General features: G+C 42.3%; 1 protein-coding gene across 2 annotated transcripts in view; it reads right to left on the bottom strand.

Moving 5' to 3' along the window:
* ALCAM (activated leukocyte cell adhesion molecule) overlaps positions 1-24,387 on the bottom strand; it is a 155,281-nt gene that overhangs the window by 17,645 nt on the left and 113,249 nt on the right. Inside the window, exons 9-14 of one of the 2 annotated variants that reach the window (XM_077296802.1) lie at positions 23,193-23,305; positions 22,625-22,757; positions 20,140-20,273; positions 19,794-19,926; positions 19,153-19,191; positions 18,517-18,622 (exon numbers count right to left, since the gene is read on the bottom strand). In XM_077296802.1, the coding sequence (XP_077152917.1) occupies positions 18,517-18,622; positions 19,153-19,191; positions 19,794-19,926; positions 20,140-20,273; positions 22,625-22,757; positions 23,193-23,305 (658 nt within the window). The remainder of the gene's footprint in view (positions 1-18,516; positions 18,623-19,152; positions 19,192-19,793; positions 19,927-20,139; positions 20,274-22,624; positions 22,758-23,192; positions 23,306-24,387) is intronic. The other variant, XM_077296803.1, reaches the window with a different exon arrangement.

Here is a 24,387-nt window from a genome sequence, read left to right as displayed (position 1 = left end):
AAGGAGACGTGTTCTGTGTCCCAGAGATGAACGTGCTTTGGTCCGACATATGCATATCAACCCAAGGACAAAAGCAAAGGACCTTGTGAAGATGATGGCGGAAGATGGTAAGATTGTGTCAGTATCCACAGGGAAATGAGTAGTGTATCAACATGGGCTGAAAGGCCACTCTGCCAGGAAGAAGCCATTACTCCAAAAAAAAACTAAAAAAGCTAGATTAACGTTTGCAAATGCACACAGGAACAAAGACCTTAATTTTTGAAGAAAAACGTTATTTCGCTCTCTGGCATTTGGCAAATATTAATAATTGTGGTAATCCTAATTGACCTAAAACGAAAAAGATTTATTCTGATTTCATGTCAGATATTGAGAAAAACATGCATATGTGTCTTTTTATATAGTGTATGTAAACTTCTGGTTTCAACTGTAAGTAGGGGGACCTTCAACCTCATCAGGTGTTATAGCACTTGGTTTTGAACTTTATCCACGCGTAAATTTACAATAAAGTGGGCTTAACTCCTTCAAGACAGGGCTATTTTCATTTTCACTTTTTTCTCCCTTTCTCCCAAGAGCCATAACTTGTTATTTTTCCATCCACATAGCTGTATGATGGCTTGTTTTTTTTTGCGGATGAGCTGAACTTTTGAATGAAACCATTAATTTTATCAAATGATGCACTGAAAAATGGGGAAAAAAAAATAATTTATTTACCATGTTCACTATATGGTAAAACTGACCTGGTAATTCATTCTCCAGGTCAGCATGAGAACGCAGATAGCAAACATGTATTTACATTTTTTAATTTAAGTTGTAAAAATAAAATAAATTTGGAACGAAAAAAAAGTTTTGCTTTTGTCTCCATTTTCCAAAACCCGTAACGTTTTTAATTTTTGGAATCTGGGGCTGGGTGTTGGCTTATCTTTTGCACCCTGAGCTGATGTTTTGTTGATACCATTTTTCTATTGCAACGTAGCGGCAGCCAAAAAAAGTAAACCTGTTTCGATTATTTCTGGTTATGCCATTTATCCATCAGATTAATTTATTTTATATTTTGCTTGATAGATCAGACTTTTATGAACGCAGCAATACCAAATGTGTATTAATTTTTGTTTAATTTTTAATGTGGCAAAAGGGGAGTGATTTTAAATTTATATTTTTTTTTTCATAACATTTTAATCCATTTTACTGCAATTATTAATCCCCTTAGTGGACTTGAAGCTGTGATTGTTTGGTCACTTGTACTATAAATAGCAGTGCGTCAGCACTATGTTTAGTGAAAATCATGATTTCCTATGAAGACTAGTTACAGGCTGGCTTTCACAGGAATATCGTAATGACAGGCACAGGGTTCTTTAGCAGCCCCCCAGCTGTCATAACAGGCCATCCTTGGCTCTTGACCATAAATTGACAGAGGCATTTAACAGGTTAACAGAGGCAGATGGAGCTCCATTCTACCCCAGATGTTAGAGGCACATGATTGCTGACTAAATCAGCCATCATCTGCCGTAAAAGATTTGGGCTAGGCATGCAAGCAAGCATCCAAATTCATAGAGCAGACATATGACGTACAAGTGGGGTTAGAGCTCCTGTCCTACAATCTAGCAGGCGCAGGTTATGTCTCTGGCTGTCAGACACAGTCAGGAACTATGGGAATGGTTCATTACCACATCCGCCTTCTATTTCGCCAGCTACATAGTGCTTGAGAAATGCCAACACCAATGATTTGGTTAGAACGTATGATCACTTGATGGAGGGAGCTTTTGTCTGCACACCCAGTCGTAACACACCCAGAACGGTTCTGTCATGTAATTTTAGGCATAACAACGATAGGGCAATTAATACATCACTATACAGTATTATATTCCACAAAAGGATGCCCAGTAGTAGTCAGAAAAAATGATCAATAAAGTAAAAATAAACATCCTTAATGGTCACATATACATAAAAAAGGTGCAAAAAAAGGAAAACAAATCCCCATCTGAAAAAAATAAATAAAAAAATCTGATTTTTTTCTGATATAACACACATTTTATTAAATGTAAGAAAACAAAAAAAAAACCTGGACAGCTTAGGTTTCCCACTGTGTGACCAATTAGATCTCATTTTACGTATCTTCTGACATTCAGGATGTTTAATTTCTATGGCATTCCCCTTTAATGGGGCTCACACCCAGACATGCACTACCTTCACAGGCAGGTAGCATTTCCATTGCACAGTCAGTTACTTGACACAGGGGGCGCTGCCAATATTAATATTTGCTAGTCATTTTTTTCACAACACTGAAGCAATTCAGTAAATTCTCATGATCGCTCCAAAACTGACAGGGCCGTGTCAAGACTGACAGCAGGAGATAATCCTTGCAGAAAATATAATTAGAGGACATATCATTTAGGCATGCTGATTGACAGCACCCGGGCTATTAAAACGTCACTAGCTTACAGGTCTGATTATTACTGAAGGAGAAATCTGTTCAAAACTGACAATATATCATACATAATTTTAGACTCCAATTTTTGGCTTTTTTTTTGCACTTCGAATAACCAAAATATTAAATAAGAAATATAATATTCACGGTCAATATTTTATTCTTGGGTTTGAAAACTGTGTTATTGGGCCTTTCAAGTTGTATAAAAAATGAGAATAGTGTCAGTAAACTAATCTTAAATTTTATCTCAGCAAAGATCTACAAAATGGTGGTAAAATGTTTGCTCCACATTGTACAGTAACTCACAAAGCAAACGCCAGTTACAACTTAGGGTACCGTCACACAGTACCATTTACATCGCTACGACGGCACGATTCGTGACGTCGTAGCATCGTATGATTATCGCTCCAGCGTCGTAGACTGCAGTCACACGTTGCAATCACGGCGCTGGAGCGATGCCGAAGTCCCCGGGTAACCAGGGTAAACATCGGGTAACTAAGCGCAGGGCCGCGCTTAGTAACCCGATGTTTACCGTGGTTACCAGCGTAAACGTAAAAAAAACCAAACAGTACATACTTACATTCCGGTGTCTGTCCCCCGGCGTTCTGCTTCTCTCCACTGTGTAAGCGCCATAGCCGGAAAGCACAGCGGTGACGTCAGACGTCACCGCTGTGCTCGCTTTCTGGCTGGCCGGCGCTCACAGTGCAGAGAAGCTGAGACGCCGGAGGACAGACACCGGAATGTGAGTATGTACTGTTTGTTTTTTTTACGTTTACGCTGGTAACCACGGTAAACATCGGGTTACTAAGCGCGGCCCTGCGCTTAGTTACCCGATGTTTACCCTGGTTACCAGCGAACGCATCGCTGGATCGCTGTCACACACAACGATCCAGCGATGTCAGCGGGTGATCAAGCGACGAAAGAAAGTTCCATACGATCTGCTACGACGTACAATTCTCAGCAGGATCCCTGATCGCTGCTGCGTGTCAGACACTGCGATATCGTAACGATATCGCTAGAACGTCACGAATCGTACCGTCGTAGCGATCAAAATGGCACTGTGTGACGGTACCCTAACAGATGTGTACATGTTACAAGCTCCTAAACTATTCCCTAAATTCCCCGTTTCTTATGTAAGGTTGCTGTGAACTTATATGCTGATCACAAATACAAACATATTATCTTAAGTCAAACGTAGCAGTAAAAGTCTGTTCCCCTGTCCTCAGCTGGTCCTTGGCTCCACACCCCAACTTAGCAGCCAGAAGTCCAATATTCGAACCAGCTCATAATAAAGAAATTCTTTTAATCCAGCTTTGTTTTAAACCTTGTATATTACATGGAAATACATATATTCCAATTTGTGGCACAGCAAGTCCCAGGAAAAGCACTTGAAATGGTAGACTTGTTTCGAACCCTTAGGCTATGTTCACACATTGCATTTTTAAGCAAATTTTCAGCTGCGTTTTACAGTACCAGAAAAGTCTATGAGATTTCAGAAATCTCATGTACACACGGCTTGTTTTTTTGTCCTCAGTATTTTGTGCCAATCCTTGGTTTTTGCAGAATGCAGCTTGTAACTTCTTTTTAGCATTTTTTGAGTACCGTATATACTCGAGTTTAAGGCGACACGAGTATAAGCCGAGACCCCTAATTTTGCCAGAAAAAAACTGGGAAAATGTATTGACTCGAGTATAAGCCTAGGGTGGGAAATGCAGCAGCTACTGGTAAATTTCAAAAATAAAAAGATAGCAATAAAATTACATTAATTGAGACATCAGTAGGTTAAATGTTTTTGAATATCCATATTGAATCAGGAGCTCCATATAATGCTCCATTCAGTTCATGATGGGCCACATAAGATGCTCCATACAAAAAAAATGCCCCGTATAATGCTGCACAAAGGTTAATAATGGCCCCATATTGAAATATGCCCCATATAATGCTGCATAAAAGGTTAATGATGGCCCAATAAGATGCTCCATAGAATACTATGCCCCATATGCTGCTCCATAAAGGATGTTGGCCCCATAAGATGCTCCATAGAATAATATGCCCCATATAATGCTGCTGCTATGATGAAAAAAAAATGGCATACTCACCTCTCGCCGCTAGAGGCCAGGTGCTGGTATCGCCGCTGGCACAGGCCCTCGGCACTTGCGATATTCACCGGTCCCCGTTCCGCTGCTGTGCGCCGCTGTGACTTCCGGGTCTCTGCAGTGACTGTTCAGGCAGAGGGCGCGCACCAAAGAAGTTATCGCGCCCTCTGACCTGAACGTCACAGCAAGAGGACGCGGAAGACAGAGACTGATGGCGAAATGGGGACAGATGAATATCGCATGGCTCGCCCTCCCCCATTATGCTAACCCCCTCCTTGTGCGGTTTCTGCAAGTCCCTGCTTCTCTGATGGTCTCTGGCGCCAGCATCTTGTTCCTGTGTTTAGTGGTTGCATGGTACTGCTCATTAAAGTAATGAATATGCGCTCCACGCCTATGGGAGTGGAGGCGCGTCCATATTCATTACTTTAATGAGCGGTACCATGTGACCGCTGAACACAGGAAGAGCTGCCCGCACCAGAGGCCATCGGAGAAGCAGGGACGTGCAGACCGGAGGGGTTATGATGTGACAGTGACAGCTATCACTCCTGGCACTCCCCCTCCCCCGCTGACCCCCTGGGACAATGACTCAAGTATAAGCCGAGAGGGGCACTTTCAGCTTAAAAAAAATGGGCAGAAAATCTATGCCTATACTTGAGTATATACGGTATTTTTCACCCACTGAATGCAATGGGTGGTGCAAAAAACAATGCAAAAATGCAGGTATCAGTTTTTGCTGCATTTTTTGTGCCAAAACCTGATGAAGTAGAATCAGACTTTTGTTTTTTGCACTAAACTTTATCAGCATGCACAAGAGACATGTGCCCTGACAAAAATGTAGCAAAAAAAAAAACAACAAAAACCCGCACCGAAAATGCAGCAAAAAAATGTCGAAAAGCATGTTTTGCTTAGTTTTTGTTGCAAGATTCTCACTGCCAAGAGAACAGGTTTAGCCTTAAGAAAAGAAAAAAAAAATGCTTTAAAAAAGCAACGTGTGAACATAGCCTTAAGGTGCTTCTGCAGGGCTTTGCTGTGCTACAAATAGGAGTATATGCATTGCCATGGCATACAAGGTTTTTAAAAAGCTGGAATAAAAGGAGTTTTCTTGTGTGCTGAACGTCTTGCCTTGAAGTCATTGCATTTGTTTTATGGGTGTTGAGTGCAACATAGCCAAGTAGTCGGAGGATGCCGCCCTATAGTTAACCATTTTAGAGACAACAACATTACACGGTTTTCTCTCTGCACTTTATGAAGGGGAAGATGCCCTCCATGATTACTAATGCATTTGAATCTGTCTATGATTATTACCATCTATTTACCGTATATACTCGAGTATAAGCCGACCCGAGTATAAGCCGACCCCCCTAATTTTGCAACAAAAAACTGGGAAAACTTATTGACTCGAGTATAAGCCTAGGGTGGAAAATGCAGCAGCTACCATTAAATGTCAAAAATAAAAATAGATACCAATAAAAGTAAAATTAATTGAGACATCAGTAGGTTAAGTGTTTTTGAATATCCATATTGAATCAGGAGCCCCATATAATGCTCCATACTGTTCATTATGGCCCCATAAGATGCTCCATACAAAATAGGCCCCATATAATGCTCCATACAGTTCATTATGGCCCCATAAGATGCTCCATATACAACTATGCCCCATATAATGCTCCATGCAGTTCTTTATGGCCCCATAGATGCCCCATATAATGCTTCATGCAGTTCTTTATGGCCACATAGATGCCCCATATAATGCTCCATGCAGTTCTTAATAACCCCATAGATGCTCCATATAATGCTCCATGCAGTTCTTTATTGCCCCATAAGATGCCCCATATGATGCTCCATTCAGTTCTTTATGGCCCCATAGATGCTTCATATAATGCTCCATGCAGTTATGGCCCCATAGATGCTTCATATAATGCTCCATGCAGTTATGGCCCCATAGATGCTCCATATAATGCTCCATGCAGTTATGGCCTCATAGATGCCCCATATAATGCTCCATGCAGTTATGTCCCAATATATGCTCCATATAATGCTCCATGCAGTTAAGGCCCCATAGTTATATAGTTATTAACCCCTTCACCCCCGGAGCTTTTTCCGTTTTTCCGTTTTCGTTTTTCGCTCCCCTCCTTCCCAGAGCCATAACTTTTATTTTTCCGTCAATTTGGCCATGTGAGGGCTTATTTTTTGCGGGACGAGTTGTACTTTTGAACGACATCATTGGTTTTAGCATGTCGTGTACTAGAAAACGGGAAAAAAATTCCAAGTGCAGTGAAACTGCAAAAAAAGTGCAATCCCACACTTGTTTTTTGCTTGCCTATTTTGCTAGGTTCACTAAATGCTAAAACTGACCTGCTATTATGATTCTCCAGGTCACTACGAGTTCATAGACACCTAACATGACTAGGTTATTTTTCACCTAAGTGGTGAAAAAAAATTACAAACTTTGCAAAAAACAAAACAAAACAAAATTGCGCCATTTTCCGATACTCGTAGCGTCTCCATTTTTCGTGATCTGGGGTCAGGTGAGGGCTTATTTTTCGCGTGCCGAGCTGGCGTTTTTAATGATAGCATTTTGGTGTAGATACGTTCTTTTGATCGCCCGTTATTGCATTTTAATGCAATGTCGTGGCGACCAAAAAAACGTAAATCTGGCGTTTCGAATTTTTTTCTCATTACGCCATTTAGCGATCAGGTTAATGCTTTTTTTTTTATTGATAGATCGGGCGATTCTGAACGCGGCGATACCAAATATGTGTAGGTTGGGGTTTTTTTTTATTGATTTATTTTGATTGGGGCGAAAGGGGGGTGATTTAAACTTTTATATTTTTTTAATTTTTTTCACATTTTTAAAAACTTTTTTTTTTTACTTTTGCCATGCTTCTATAGCCTCCATGGGAGGCTAGAAGCAGGCACAGCCCGATCGGCTCTGCTACATAACAGCGCTCATCAGATCGCTGTTATGTAGCTAAAATGCAGGTGTGCTGTGAGCGCTGACCACAGGGGGGCGCTCACAGCCACCGGCAATCAGTAACCATAGAGGTCTCAAGGACCTCTATGGTTACAATGGAGGAGCATCGCCGACCCCCGATCATGTGACGGGGGTCGGCGATGCGCTCATATCCGGCCGCACGGCCGGATGCGGTAGTTAAATGCCGCTGTCTGCGTTTGACAGCGGCATTTAACTAGTTAATAGCGGCGGGTGATCGCGATTTCACCCGCCGCTATTGCGCGCACATGTCAGCTGTAAAAAACAGCTGACATGCCGCAACTTTGATGTGCGCTCACCGCCGGAGCGCACATCAAAGCGGGGGTCCCGACATGTGACGTACTATTCCGTCACATGTCGGGAAGGGGTTAAGGTTGAAGGAAGACTTTAAGTCCATCTAGTTCAACCAATAGCCTAACCTAACATGCACTAACATGTTGATCCAGAGGAAGGCAAAAAAAAACACATGTGGCAAAGAGTAAGCTCCACATTGGGGAAAAAAATTCCTTCCCGACTCCACATACGGCAATCAGACTAGTTCCCTGGATCAACGCCCTATCAAGGAATCTAGTGTATATACCCTGTAACATTATACTTTTTAAGAAAGGCATCCAGTCCCCTCTTAAATTTTAGTAATGGATCACTCATTACATCATCATACGGCAGAGAGTTCCATAGTCTCACTGCTCTTACAGTAAAGAATCCGCGTCTGTTATTATGCTTAAACCTTCTTTCCTCCAGACGTAGAGGATGCCCCCTTGTCCCTGTCACCGGTCTATGATTAAAAAGATCAACAGAAAGGTCTTTGTACTGTCCCCTCATATATTTATACATTAACATAAGATCACCCCTTAGCCTTCGTTTTTCCAAACTAAATAGCCCCAAGTGTAATAACCTATCTTGGTATTGCAGACCCCCCAGTCCTCTAATAACCTTGGTCGCTCTTCTCTGCACCCGCTCCAGTTCAGCTACGTCTTTCTTATACACCGGAGACCAGAACTGTGCACAGTATTCTAAGTGTGGTCGAACTAGTGACTTGTATAGAGGTAAAATTATGTTCTCCTCATGAGCACCTATTCCTCTTTTAATGCATCCCATTATTTTATTTGCCTTTGTAGCAGCTGCCTGACACTGGCCACTGAATATGAGTTTGTCATCCACACATACACCCAGGTCTTTTTCATTGACGGTTTTGCCCAGAGTTTTAGAATTAAGCACATAGTTATACATCTTATTACTTCTACCCAAGTGCATGACCTTACATTTATCCCCATTAAAGCTCATTTGCCATTTATCAGCCCAAGCTTCTAGTTTACATAAATCATCCTGTAATATAAAATTGTCCTCCCCTGTATTGATCACCCTGCAGAGTTTAGTGTCATCTGCAAATACTGAAATTCTGCTCTGTATGCCCCCTACAAGGTCATTAATAAATATGTTAAAAAGAAGAGGGCCCAATACTGACCCCTGTGGTACCCCACTGCTAACCGCGACCCAGTCCGAGTGTGCTCCATTATTAATCACCCTTTGTTTCCTATCCCTGAGCCAGCTCTCAACCCACTTACACATATTTTCTCCTATCCCCATTATTTTCATTTTATGTATCAACCTTTTGTGTGGCACCGTATCAAAAGCTTTTGAAAAGTCCATATACACTACATCTACTGGGTTTCCTTGGTCCAGTCCGGAACTTACCTCTTCATAGAAGCTGATCAGATTAGTCTTACATGAACGGTCCCTAGTAAACCCGTGCTGATACTGGGTCATGAGGTTATTCCTCTTCAGATACTCCAGCATAGCATCCCTTAGAATGCCCTCCAGGATTTTACCCACAGTAGAGGTTAAGCTTACTGGCCTATAATTTCCGAGTTCAGTTTTTGTCCCCTTTTTGAATATTGGCACCACATTTGTTATACGCCAGTCCTGTGGTACAGACCCTGTTATTATGGACTCTTTAAAGATTAAAAATAATGGTCTATCAATGACTGTACTTAATTCCTGCAGTACTCGGGGGTTTATCCCATCCGGGCCCGGAGATTTGTCAATTTTAGTGATTTTTAGACGCCGCCGTACTTCCTGCTGGGTTAAGCAGGTGACACTTAGGGTATGTGCACACGTTCAGGATTTCTTGCAGAAATTTCCTGAAGAAAACCGGAAATTTTCTGCAAGAAATCCGCATTTTTTTTTTTGCGTTTTTTTTCCGTTTTTTTAGCATTCTGCAAGCGTAATTAGCTTGCAGAATGCTAAAGTTTTCCAAGCGATCTGTAGCATCGCTTGGAAAACTGACTGACAGGTTGGTCACACTTGTCAAACATAGCGTTTGACAAGTGTGACCAACTTTTTACTATAGATGCAGCTTATGCCGCATCTATAGTAAAAGATAGAATGTTTAAAAATAATAAAAAAAATAAAAAAATGCTTATACTCACCCAGACATCTCCTCACCGGCGTCCGGCTCCTCTTCCTATAGCTGGTCTGTGCGCACAGGACCTTCCGTGACGTCACGGTCACGTGAGCGGTCACATGACCGCTCACGACCAATCACAGGACAGTGACGTCATCGGCAGGTCTTTCGCCGCACACCAGCTACAGGAACCGAACGGCAGCGTGCAGTGGAGGCGGGAAGACATCGAGGGTGAGTATAGGACTGTTTTTTATTTTAATTCTTATTTTTTGACCACTTATATGGTGCCCAGTGCGTGGAGGAGAGTCTCCTCTCCTCCACCCTGGGTACCAACCGCACATAATCTGCTTACTTCCCGCATGGTGTGCACAGCCCCGTGCGGGAAGTAAGCAGATCAATGGACCCCTAGGTGTGCGGAATCCCCTGCAATTCCGCATTTTAATGAACATGTTGCTTTTTTTTCCGCGATGCGATTTTTTCGCGGAAAAAAAGGCTACATTTGCACAAAAAATGCGGAATACACTTAAAATAATAGGAGGCATATGTAAGCGTTTTTTTCGCGTTTTTATCACGTTTTTATAGCGAAAAAACGCGAAAAAAACGCGAAAAATACTGAACGTGTGCACATGGCCTTAATGGGGAATTTTTGTTATCACTGATCATATTGGCTGCCATGGGATTTTCTTGTGTAAATACTGATGAAAAAAGTCATTTAGCATATTGGCTTTTTCCTCATCCTCATCCACCATTTCCCCCAGACTATTTTTAAGGGGGCCAACACTTTCATTTTTTAGTTTCTTACTATTTATGTAGTTAAAGAATATTTTGGGATTATTTTTACTCTCTCTGGCAATGAGTCTCTCTGTCTCAATTTTTGCTGCCTTGATTTTCTTTTTACAGAATTTATTTAATTTTCTGTATTTATTTAGTGCCTCATCACTACCTACTTCCTTTAATTCTCTAAATGCTTTCTTTTTGTCACTTATTGCACCCCCTTACAGCTCTATTTAGCGATATTGGTTTCCTCCTATTTCTAGTATGTTTATTCCCATACGGTATATTACTGTGCACAGGTCCTATCCAGGATGCTAATAAGTGTCTCCCATTTTCTTTGTGTACTTTTATGTCTCAGGATATCGTCCCAGTTAATTGCACCAAGATCCTCTCTCATCCGTTGGAAATTTGCCCTCCTGAAGTTTAGTGTCCTTGTCACCCCTCTACTGCACATCTTATTAAAGGATACACGAAAACTTATTATTTTGTGATCACTATTCCCCAAGTGACCCGCAACCCTTATATCTGCTATGCGGTCTGGCCTATTGGTTAATATTAGGTCTAGCAGTGCCCCCCTTCTTGTTGGGTCCTGAACCAGTTGTGAAAGGTAATTGTCTCTCATAGTTGTAAAAAACCGATTACCTTTGCTGGAACTGCAGGTTTCTGTTCCCCAATCTATTTCAGGGTAGTTGAAGTCCCCCATAATAATGACTTCTCCTTGAGTCGCAGCTTCATCTATTTGCTTTACGAGGATATTCTCCATTGCTTCCATTATTTTTGGAGATTTATAACAAACCCCTATCAGTAATTTATTATTTTTCCCCCCTCCCCTTATCTCCACCCACAGGGACTCTACATTTTCATTAAATTCACCTATATTATCACACCAGATGGGTTTTAAGGACGATTTTACATACAGACACACCCCACCCCCTCGCTTATCTGTACGGTCATTTCTGAAAAGGCTATAGCCCTGCAAGTTAACAGCCCAGTCATGTCTCAGATATCCCCACCATGTCATAATTATGCTCCAACAACATTAATTCTAATTCATCCATTTTGTTGGCGAGGCTTCTGGCATTAGTATACATGCACTTGATGTTCCTCTCTTTCTTAAATTATTAACTGTTCTAACCCCACCCCCCATGCCACCGCCACCCCCAACTTCCTTATTTGTGCCCAGGTCTCTATCTGCACTATCTTCCCCTCCTATAAATTGAATACCCTCCCCCCCAATCCCTAGTTTAAACACTCCTCCAACCTTCTAGCCATTTTCTCCCCCAGCACAGCTGCACCTTCCCCATTGAGGTGCAGCCCGTCCCTAGCGTAGAGCCTGTAGCCCACTGAGAAGTCGGCCCAGTTCTGCAGGAACCCAAACCCCTCCTTCCTACACCAATTCTTGAGCCACTTATTAACCTCCTTAATTTCCCGTTGCCTCTCTGGCGTGGCACAGGCAGTATTTCGGAAAATACCACGTTGGAGGTCCTTGCTTTCAGCTTGCAGCCTAATTCCCTGAAATCATCTTTAAGGACCTTCCACCTACCTCTAACTTTGTCATTTGTGCCAATGTGCACCATGACCGCTAGGGTCCTCACCAGCCCCTCCCAGTAATCTGTCCACCCGATCAGCGATGCGTCGGACTCGAGCGCCAGGTAGGCAGCACACCGTCCGACGATCCCTGTCTTTGTGACAGATTGCCCTATCTGTTCCCCTAATAATTGATTCCCCCACTACCAGTACCTGTCTGGCCTGTACTGCTCTCCTATTTCCCTCCTTACTGTAGCAGTCACTCCTCCGGCTTTCAGAGGGCATGCCTGGCTGCAGCAGTGCTACCCCTGTACTGGCACACCCCTCATCCGCCAACTTAGCAAACTTATTGGGGTGTGCCAGATCAGGACTAGCCTCCCTGGCACTCTTCCCTCTACCCCGCTTTCTGACTGTCACCCAGCTAGCTACTTCACTGTCCTGCAGCTCCATCCTACCATCCCCCCCACATCTATCCCATTGAGCATCTGCTCAGTGAGCAGAAGACTCCTCTCCATATTGTCCATGGATCTCAGTGTTGCCAGCTGCACATTTAGATCCAGAATCTGGGTTTCCAAATGCACAACGTGCTCACATCTCGCACAGCAGTATGCACCCTCGACCGGCTGATCAAGGACTGCATACATGTGGCAAGATGTGCACTGGATGGCTTTAACAATAGTGGAGCACATTTCCTAATGGGGATTGCACCAGACAGAAACGTTAAATAAAAATAAATAAAAAGTATTAATAAAATACAGACAGCAATTCAGCAATTCCTCCCTTGGAAACTCCCTGAATCCAAAGTCACTGAATCACAAGTCACACTTACCGCCGTTCACACTTACGCTGAGGTCACACTCAGCTCGCTCACACTCCGCTCGCTCACACTCGCTAAGCTGAAGATTTAAAGATTTTTTTTTTTTTCCCCTTCAGCAACAATCCACCTTGCTGTTCAATGTTCTACCAAAAAGAGCATACATAGGTGCTCCATATAATGCTCCATGCGGTTATGGCCCGATAGATGCCCCATATAATGCTCCATGCAGTTATGGCCCCATAGATGCCCCATATAATGCTCCATGCAGTTATGGCCCATAGATGCCCCATATAATGCTCCATGCATTTATGGCCCCATAGATGCCCCATATAATGCTCCATGCAGTTCTTTATGGCCCCATAGATGCTCCATATAATGCTCCATGCAGTTCTTTATGGCCCCATAGACGCTCCATATAGCATTATGCCACATGTAATGCTGCTGCTGCTGCACGTCTCTCCGCACTGACTGTTCAGGCAGAGGGCGGCGCACACACTAATACCTCATCGTGCCCTCTGACCTGAACAGTCACAGCAAGAAGACGGGAAGACGGAGCGGTGCCCGGCGGGTGGAACGCGGACAGGTGAATATTTAATACTCACCTGCTCCGGCGCGGTCCCTGGATCCTTCTCCCGGACAGATGGTCTCCGGTCACGGCAGCTTCTTTCTCTGTCAATGGTCACCAGTACCGCTCATTACAGGAATGAATATGCGGCTCCACCCCTATGGGAGTGGAGTCCATATTCATTACTTTAATGAGCGGTACCATGTGACCGCTGAACAGAGGAAGAGCTGCGGCACCCGAGGACCATGGGACAGGCAGGGACAGCGCCAGGAGCAGGTGAGTATGCGACAGTCCTCTCTCCCCCTCACCCACCGCCAACCATGACTCGAGTATAAGCCGAGAGGGGCACTTTCAGCCCAAAAATTTGGGCTGAAAATCTCGGCTTATACTCGAGTATATACGGTAATTATGAATGCCCAGGAGGCATGTATGGCTTGCCATATCTTTTGTATGTGACTCCTAATTCTCTAGCACCACCTCATGATAAACAATTGTCCAGGATTTAAATGAAGAAGTCCCAAGTTCCTGGCACTGTGAAACGACACACAAGGGGAAGGATAGAGATCAACATGGGGAACTCTGTAGGACAGGAACAAATGTTCTTGTCTACATGCAGAATTCTGCCCCTCAAGTGATAGAGCCAATTCATTGGATCCCGAAATGTAATTTGTTATAAAGGAGTAGAAAGCTGTGCAAGGCCGTTGATAAGACAAGGGCTGAGTCATCAAAGCATCTATGGTAGAAAAGTGGTGTGAAGGCCTTGAAAATCACATTTTGGGGCATTTCGTATGGCAGAAATGTTATTCCAGCCCCTGAAGTGGCAGAGCATGGAGGAACACACCACAAAGAATATGCCCAAATTCATTCAGTGGCGTGCGTATCTTGTACTCGGCATCTTGTACATCAGCAAGACTGATGTAGCCCAAGTGTGTGCTACTCCAGTCATCATTAATTGGCCCCATATCTTTGCTCCCGTTTGCTTCCAAACTCCTTGAACAGCACGTCCACGCTGAACTTTCCTCTCACTCTGCATCTAACTCGCTCTTCGACAAGCTATAATCTGGCTTCCGTCCCCACCATTCCACTGAGACTGCCCTGACCAAACTTTCTAAGGACTTACTTACAGCCAAAGCTAACAGACAATTCTCTATACTCCTCCTTCTAGACCTGTCCTCTGCCTTCGACACAGTTGACCACTGCCTCCTACTACAGATACTCTCTTCCTTTGGTGTCAAAGACCTTGCCCTATCCTGGATCCCCTCATATCTTACCAACCGCACATTTGGCATTTCCTTCTCCCATACTACCTCTTCATCTCGCCCCCTCTCTGTTGGTGTCCCTCAAGGCTCTGTCCCAGGACCCTTTCTCTTCTCAATCTATACCCTTGGCCTGGGGAAACTCAAAGTCCCATGGATTCCAGTACCACCTTTAAGCTGATGACACTCAGATCTACCTCTCTTGCCGAGACGTCACCTCTCTGCTGTCCAGAATCCCAGAGTGTCTATCAGCCATATCCTCCTTCTCCTCTGGCTTCCTCAAACTCAATGTGGACAAATCTGAGTTAATTATCTTTCCTCCATCTCGCATACCTTCCCTACCTGATCTATCACAATAAATGAATTCACACTTTCCCCTGTCCCGGTAATCCGCTGCCTCGGAGTAACCCTTGACTCTGCCCTGTCCTTCAAACCGCACATCCAAGCTCTTGCCACCTCCTGTCGCTTCCAGCTCAAAAATATTTCCAGAATCTGTCCTTTCCTCAACCCACACTCTACCAAAATGCTTGTGCATGCCCTAATCATCTCCCGCCTCAACTACTGCAACATCCTCCTCTGTGGCCTACATTCTAACACTCTTGCACTCCTCCATTCCGTCCTTAACTCTGCTGCCCAACTAATTAATCTCTCTCCTCCCTACACTCCTGCTTCCCCTCTTTGCAAATCCTTTCACTGTCTCCCAATTTCCCAGCGTATCCAGTCTAAACTACTAACACTGACCTACAAAGCCATCCATAACCTTTCTCCTCCATATATTTCTGAACTAACCTCTCAATATCTTCCCTCACATAATCTCCAGTCCTCGCAAGACCTCCTTCTCTCTTCCACGCTTATTCGCTCCTCACTCAATCACCTCCAAGATTTCTCCCAAATATCCGCCATCCTCCAGAATTCTCTGCCCCAACACGTCCGGTTATCCACCACATTTGGATCCTTCAAACGGAATCTGAAAACCCATCTCTTCAAAAAGCTTACAACCTTTAATGACCACACGGCCACCTCAACACGATCGGAGCTACTGCAACCCCCGACCTACTGTCTCCTTCCCCATAATCCTGAAGAATGTAAGCCTGCAAAGGCAGGATCCTCTTCCCTCTGTACCAGTCTGTCATTGTTAGTTTGTTTAGTGTGATATTTGTATTTTGATGTAACCTCATGTACAGCACCATTAATGGTGCTATATAAACAAATAATAATAATAATAATAAAATACAGAAAAAAATAGCAACAGCATTGGCTAACAGCATTGCATAATATGTTTATCTAGATAAAAATCAATTTGGCTTTTACAATTAGGAAGCAAACATGGATCACTAGATTTCACAATACAAACTTAACATATTGTTATTTCCATACTTCCTAATAAGGCTGTGGTATTTACTTTTCAAATTGATTTCAGAATAGCTGTGTAATCACAAATCCACTTTTATTAATGAGATAAAGTCAATCTCGTCCCACCAGGCTTCACTGACAGCTCCTCAGTGTTCCTCCTCCTTGCTGCTGAAATCCCATGCTGTTCAGTACACATTGTAGTTGTCAGGCAGGAAGGGTATGCAAATATCAAATACACTTACTTATATGCTAGGCACTATTATTCAGTTTTAACCGCTATTAATATATATATATATATATATATATATATATATATATATATATATATATATATATATATATATATATATATATATATATATAGATTTAGCAGGTTTACACATTTGGAATTAACTTGGCATTGTGACATTTAGACTGTAGATCAGCCTGGAAGTGTGAAATGCACTGCAGCAAAAAATAATGTTATTTCTTTGTTTGTTTGTTTTTTAAATTGGGAAAAGTTTTTTCAGAGGGTCATTTATTATTCAACCCCTCAACCCACCAGAATTCTGTTTGGTTCCCCTAAAGTATTAAGAAGTAGTTCAGGCACAAAGAACAATGAGCTTCACATGTTTGGATTAATTATCTCTTTTTCCAGCCTTTTCTGACTATTTAAGACCCTCCCCAAACTTGTGAACAGCACTCAAACATGGTCAACATGGGAAAGACAAAGGAGCATTCCAAGGCCATCAGAGACAAGATCGTGGAGGGTCACAAGGCTGGCAAGGGGTACAAAACCCTTTCCAAGGAGTTGGGCCTACCTGTCTCCACTGTTGGGAGCATCATCCGGAAGTGGAAGGCTTATGGAACTACTGTTAGCCTTCCACGGCCTGGACAGCCTTTGAAAGTTTCCTCCCGTGCCGAGGCCAGGCTTGTCCGAAGAGTTAAGGCTAACCCAAGGACAACAAGGAAGGAGCTCCGGGAAGATCTCATGGACATTGGTTTCAGTCAATACCATAAGTAACGTACTCCACCGCAATGGTCTCCGTTCCAGACGAGCCCGTAAGGTACCTTTACTTTCAAAGCGTCATGTCAAGGCTTGTCTACAGTTTGCTCATGATTACTTGGAGGACTCTAAGACTGACTGGTTCAAGGTTCTCTGGTCTGATGAGACCAAGATCGAGATCTTTGGTGCCAACCACACACGTGACGTTTGGAGACTGGATGGCACTGCATACGACCCCAAGAATACCATCCCTACAGTCAAGCATGGTGGTGGCAGCATCATGCTGTGGGGCTGTTTCTCAGCCAAGGGGCCTGGCCATCTGGTCCGCATCCATGGGAAGATGGATAGCACGGCCTACCTGGAGATTTTGGCCAAGAACCTCCGCTCCTCCATCAAGGATCTTAAGATGGGTCGTCATTTCATCTTCCAACAAGACAACGACCCAAAGCACACAGCCAAGAAAACCAAGGCCTGGTTCAAGAGGCAAAAAATCAAGGTGTTGCAGTGGCCTAGTCAATCTCCTGACCTTAACCCAATTGAAAACTTGTGGAAGGAGCTCAAGATTAAAGTCCACATGAGACACCCAAAGAACCTAGATAACTTGGAGAAGATCTGCATGGAGGAGTGGGCCAAGATAACTCCAGAGACCTGTGCCGGCCTGATCAGGTCTTATAAAAGACGATTATTAGCTGTAATTGCAAACAAAGGTTATTCCACAAAATATTAAACCTAGGGGTTGAATAATAATTGACCCACACTTTTATGTTTAAAATTTATAAAAATTTAACTGAGCAACAAAACTTTTTGGTTTGTAAGATTTATGCATCTGTTAATAAATCCTGCTCTTGTTTGAAGTTTGAAGGCTCTAACTTATTTGCATCTTATTAAACCTGCTAAATCTGCAGGGGGTTGAATACTACTTTTAGGCACTGTACATATATATATATATATACATACTTCAAGTTGTAAAATTAAACATCGTAGCTCAGCTGTTTACATCTCCCATCACTTGTCTATGCAGATACATTGTAACAGCCCAGCAGCTGTGTACGTGGGATGTACCCCAATGTAAAGAATATTTTCATTCACGTTCTTCAGTGAATAGACCATATATTTGAACAGAATAAATAACTTCATATTAGTTGATTTTCACTTTAAAAAAGACCACAGTACACATTTACAAATCTTTACACCCCACTAATTATTAAGACTTTAGATATATACTTATAAGAAATAGAGTTTTCTACTGACAGCACGAACCCTCTACCAATCAATTATTGCATAGAATGACTAGGTAATTAAAAGGAAAGCTGTTGACCTACCTTGTTCTCTTTACGTATATCCAGTAGGCTAATCCGGCTACCAGCGCAGCAAGCAGAAGGCCAACAACAATCCCCACAATGAGTTTTGCGTGATCATTACTTTCACCTAAAGTGATTTTTGAAAAACAAAAATAATGGTAAAACAAACCCCAACAGCAGACATTTCGGGAGCTGTGCCTAATAGAAAGTGAGTGAACACAAACAAAATGTGGCACATAAAAGTGAGCAACTGTCTGAGCAGCACTGTGAATTTAGCTTTCCATTAAGAAAACATGAGATACAAGGATGACTTTGAGACTTGCTCTCAAGCTTCATGTCACTCTCTCCGCACATACATACTAATTGTATTTCTTCCCGCTTGTAGTCAAGTATTTAGTATGCAAAACAATATACACAAGAGCTGCAATCACCCCACCGCATTACTTATGCTTCTCACCTTCCCAAACACAAGATTGCTGACTTACAAAAGACATCTTTTAGGACAGTTCTAAGAGTTAAAGTGCAGCAGAAAGAAAGATAATGTCCTTTATTAATCTCTAACTGTGCAGAAATATAAAAAAATAAGATGTGCTGTAGAGAAAGGAAAGTGGAAACCCCAGGAAGAAGAGAAACACCTTACGCTACTACTTTACTTACCACTTTTATTATTAGGCTCAACTGGCTCTGGGATGCTGACTGAAATGAAAAATTGAGAAGTGAAATTAAAAAAACCCTTCTTCTGATGATGTATGAAAGTCACCTTCACCACCATAATGTGCTGTAATCTCCAGCAGTAAAGTGACTCTTCCCTTAGTGCAAGTAAAACTACCAAGAAGGTTTCGCTTTTTCACCGATGTCGTAGAGACTCGACTAACCAAATCTTATTTTTAGACTCCTCTTCTGTACAAGATGACAAGGTTAATACAAAGGTGAACTGCAGTGATCACTCCCAATTCTCACGGAAGATCAGGAGGCGTCTACTTTTTCTCCTTTCATTTTGCTTTTTTTATAAGCCTTTTGGCTTCTTTCTGCAACCATTTAACTCTGATGTAAGCAGCCATATCCAATTTTGCTTTTATTTTGCCAATCCTTCCATCCATGCATTCATATTTCCACAAAATAGCCGACCCATGGGTTGAAATGATGAGAAAACGCAACTAGAGTGTAGTGATGTGCGGAGGGACTTTACATATTGACAAGGATGAAGGAGTGACTGTACACAATCAGTGATGTGTTTTCTGCCGCCGCACTTAATTAGGGTAAAACACAGGCGCCTGACTGAGTGACATGGTACTTACTCGCCGAGATGTTTAAAGAATGGGATTCCCTCCCTAGTTTGTTTTCAGCGCTGCAGATTATAGTGACATTTTCTTCTGGGGAGATGATAAGTTTGGCAGTATATCTTCCATTACTTAATGTGGTTTCTTCAGTCTGTAGAAGATGAAATATGTAAAACTCAATTTGAAGTTTCTGGGTCATTGCATATACACAATAGCGAACGTTTAGAATAGTTCAGATATTTTGCAGCGTCGCAAACACATGAGAGGTATTAAGTCCAATTCTTAACATTAAGGTACGCGAAGAACATCAACTGTATGTCAGGTCTCTGCAGTAAACATCAGAGTAAATAAACCTGCAGCCCACCTTGTTTAGGTACACTCCGTTACCGAGACTGACGCACTGCACTTCAGGCTTTGGAAAGCCGTCTACTTCATAGAGAATTGTTTTTGACTTTCCATCAGCATTTGTTTTTTTAGATAGCTTGATTCGTGGCTTTCCTACAGACGGCAAATAAAAACACAATTAACAATTTGAGATTTATTTTTTGTTTAGTCCCCTTTTAAAAAAAAATTTGCAAAACAACTTTATATCTTTCCCAATGTGTAATAAATATAGTAGCAATGTCAGGCAGGCTAGGGTTAAATCCAGGCTTTGATTAGTACACATGGCTAGCTCTGTATATACACAGGCTAGGTGCTCAGGGAAGCTGACCAGACTGGATATGTCTTGGAGCTGAAAAGAGAGAAAGGACTGAATTCCTCTCTGAGAGGAGTCAAGTAATAGTGGCTGCTATGGATGACAGCTGTTTTATTGACTGAACGGGGGCTAGCTCAGCCGTGTATGAGTAGCCAGGGTCTGTTCTTTATGCTGATGAGTTTGTTTTGGTGCTGTACAACCTGTGGAAAGCAATAAAAATGGCTCATTTATGATCTAAAAAGAGAAACTACAGTAGAGGTTGACAATAAATGGCTTCACCCAACTACTAACCATGAGTGGAGAAAAAGTTTTGGTGTTATCATCCATATTCTCTGAAAAAAAGCCAGAAAAGCAAAAATTCTGCCGGGGTATGTAAACTTTTCAGCATAACTGTACTTTTATCTCATATGTCGTGAAGGGGTTAAATGCTAAGTGAAAAAAATAAATAAATAGTGGCGGAATTACAGTATTTGTGTTGCTGTACTTCACCCAAAAAATGCAACAGAGAGCAGTCAAGATATCATAAGTACCCCAAAATGGCGTCAGTAACAACAATGTCAGTTCGCCACCAACTTTTTTATTTTTGGTTTGTTTTACAAATTTCTTCATTTTTTTCACCACTTATAGAAAAAAGAAAAACAACACGTTTGCTATCACTAATTGTCTTGATCTGGAGAATCATGTTTTGAGGTCACTTTTACCACACATAGAACACTGTAAAGACAAAACATAAAAACAACGGCACAATTGTGTATTGTAACCATTTCACTGTGTTAGGGATAGTTGAACGCACCAAATAATTATAAGGATGGTACAAGGTGCGTTCGCAACCCGGGGTCCACCGTGCAGAGATGGAACCTGCTGCTGAGTAATGACGGACTATATGGCGGTATAATGCGGATACACACACGGGTTAGCTTCACCCGGTATGAAGGAAGCGAACCCTGTTGCGTCACAGGGCCGAGGTACCGCACAAAGAGCGCAAGCAAGGAGTCACAGAACTCTGTCCCAAGACTCAGGGAAAGAGTTTCTCTAGACCTCCTGCGCTCGACACCACTACTGGGATGTGAGAGATTAACAGAACTAATAATTTACTGCACAAGGGTGCGTTCAGTGCCGCTCTGGCGGACGCCACTAACCACCCAGACTTGGGCCAGGAAAGCGCTTTATTAGCGCACGGCGGCGCACTGGTGGTCACTGCTATCAGACGCTGTATCGTGTGCTAGCTGAGCAGGATAGCACTGTCAGGTGCTAGATAGCTTCCACCATTCACGAACAGTCAACAACACTAGGGATGGGAATGATTCGGAGCTTTCATCCATCAACAGGCATACATCCACACACACACAATAATAAGTTTATACTAGCGCATGGCCGTGTGGCCATGCGAACCTTTTATAGCGGAAGCTCTCCAGGACCTTCCTAGTGGTCCAATAGGAGCTGCTACAGGACCTGAGCATGTGACCAGCAACCTCCAATGAGAGGTCGTCCCTTGGGCATGCTCAGAAGAAGAAAAGCAGGACTTAGTCCCAGGGATGCCTGCTCGCCGCTGATCAGTACTGGTTACAATGGCTAAGCCTGGAAGGACCGCAGTAACCAAGCGCACAGTATCTGCCTGAGCCAAACGCTGGGACCGAAGTCTCTGCTGAGCAGGCTCCACTGCGGCTGGAGAAGAATGGGAGACCGCAGCTGAGATTCCCCCTGTGCAGCGGCGGGAACTCGACACCTAACATACTGCACTTGGAATTGTTTCCCAGTACAGTTTATGCTAAAATGAATAGTGAGACTCAACATTACAACATGTCACACAAAAAAAAGCCCAAGATGGAAAAACAAAAAAAAAGTTATAAGGAGGTGTCGAAGCCTCAAAAACAAAAATAGGCTGAGGCAAAGTCATTAAAAAATCAGAATTGGATGTTAAAAATTAATTTCCATAAACAAGAGAATGCAGGAATACAAGGGGCATCAGACCAGAGGACATTCTCAAACATCCTCTGGTTGCTGCAGGCTTTCCACTTTATTATTGTTTGATTATTGGGGAGAGATTGTCCTACATCACCTGGAGGAAGATGATTTCTATAAATTTAAATCCTCTAAATAATTTTTTTCAGGCATGTATTATCATTATCATGTATATGTAAGTCTAACCAACCTTCTACAGTTAGTCTTAATGTTTTCTTTCTCCTTAGACCGTCCACTTCCAATAAGCTGGTCTCACACTCATAAGTGCCCGAATCTCGATACTGCAGATTTGTAAACGTAGGTTGGGAAAGGATTTTTTGGTTCTGGAAAAAGAAATAAAACAAACATCATCATTATATACGTGCTATTCCGTCTCTTTCAATGAGTAAATTGTGATAAAAATTATATATTGTTTCATCTTTTAAAGAAAACATTCAGGCTCTTTACTTTTCAACTAAATGAACAATATTGCTGAGTTCCACCCACACATGAAGGAAAAATCTAGCATGCAATATAGAAACATCAGCCGATGAACTGACATATTAACCTTCATAGAGCTAATATATACAATAAACAGAACGTTACATGGAGTTTATGATAAGAAATATTAAACACTATAATGTACATTTGTCAGTTTCTGCTTGCACAACCTATTCTTCATTTCCATCACACGCCACTCACACAATTTACGGACTTTCGATTCTAGATTTGCATGTGTAACAGATGTTTGTGAAGCCATAAAAGGGAATAAAACTCACTTTCATCCATGTAACTGAAACATTTTTGCTGGCAGAAGGAATGCAAGACACGGACAGACTGTCTCCAATCTGCTTGGTTATATCTCCAGTAGGTGTCAAAGACAAGTCTAAGTCTAGAAGACAAGAACAGAACTATGGAATGGAAGGAAAACACACTTTGTGTTAACATTATTCTCTATATTTAGAAACATTCATTTGTATGGAGTTATTACAGGGCAAAATTAAACTGGCCTAAAAATTCTTATCACAGCACTCAGCATCTGACCCCTAGAACAGAATTCATGACAGCAATCCTAAGGCAGAATGAATCTCTACTGACATCTTAAAAAATGAAAAATTGCTGCTACATTTTTAAACCTCCTAAAATGCTAACAAAATAAAATAACATATGTTTACAAATGATGCTCATGTAAAGCAGGCATGAGAGAAATGTTATTTATTGATGTTTTTAAGTGGATTAAAGAGATAATCATTCAAAGATTGAAAATTGCTAATGATTTAACATTTTTGCCACATTTTTGATATTTGTGTAAATAAACGCAAAACATATCAACCTAACTCTACCATTATCATAAAGTATAATGCGTCACGAAAAAAAAAAACAATCTCAAAATCACTGGGATATGTTCAAGCGTTCCAGAGTTATCTATATATATATATATATATAACTGGCTAAGGGGTACTTCCGTCTGTTTGTCTGTCTGTCTGCAACTTCAGTAACGGAAATCCCACGTCGCGACCAATCAGCGACAGGCTTAGTCCGGCCGCGAATTGGCCCCTACCTACTCTCCTCCAGTCAGTGCCCTCTCCCTACTCCCCTCCAGTCAGCGCCAGTGTGTCGCCCCATCCCGGACCAACTTTTTACTATTGATGTTGGCTATGCAGCATCAATAGTAAAAAGATATAATGTTAAAAATAATAAAAAAAAAATAAAAAATCATGCTATTGTCACCTTCCGTCGCCTCCACAGCTTTCCCGCTCCTCGCGATGCGGCCGGCAGCTTCCGTTCCCAGAGATGCTTTGCGAAATTACCCAGATGACTTAGCAGTCTTACGAGACCGCTAAGTCATCTGGGTAATTTCACAATGCATCACTGGGAACGGAAGCTGGTGGCAACATCGCGCGCATCAGCACAGCTTCAGGGATATGGTGCCCAAACTGCTATATACTACGTGGGCTGTGTTATATGCTGCAT

The sequence above is a fragment of the Ranitomeya variabilis genome, chromosome 3 (genome assembly GCF_051348905.1).
Source record: "Ranitomeya variabilis isolate aRanVar5 chromosome 3, aRanVar5.hap1, whole genome shotgun sequence".
Classification (NCBI taxonomy): Eukaryota; Metazoa; Chordata; class Amphibia; order Anura; family Dendrobatidae; genus Ranitomeya; species Ranitomeya variabilis.
This window is presented reverse-complemented; position numbering and strand designations above follow the sequence as displayed.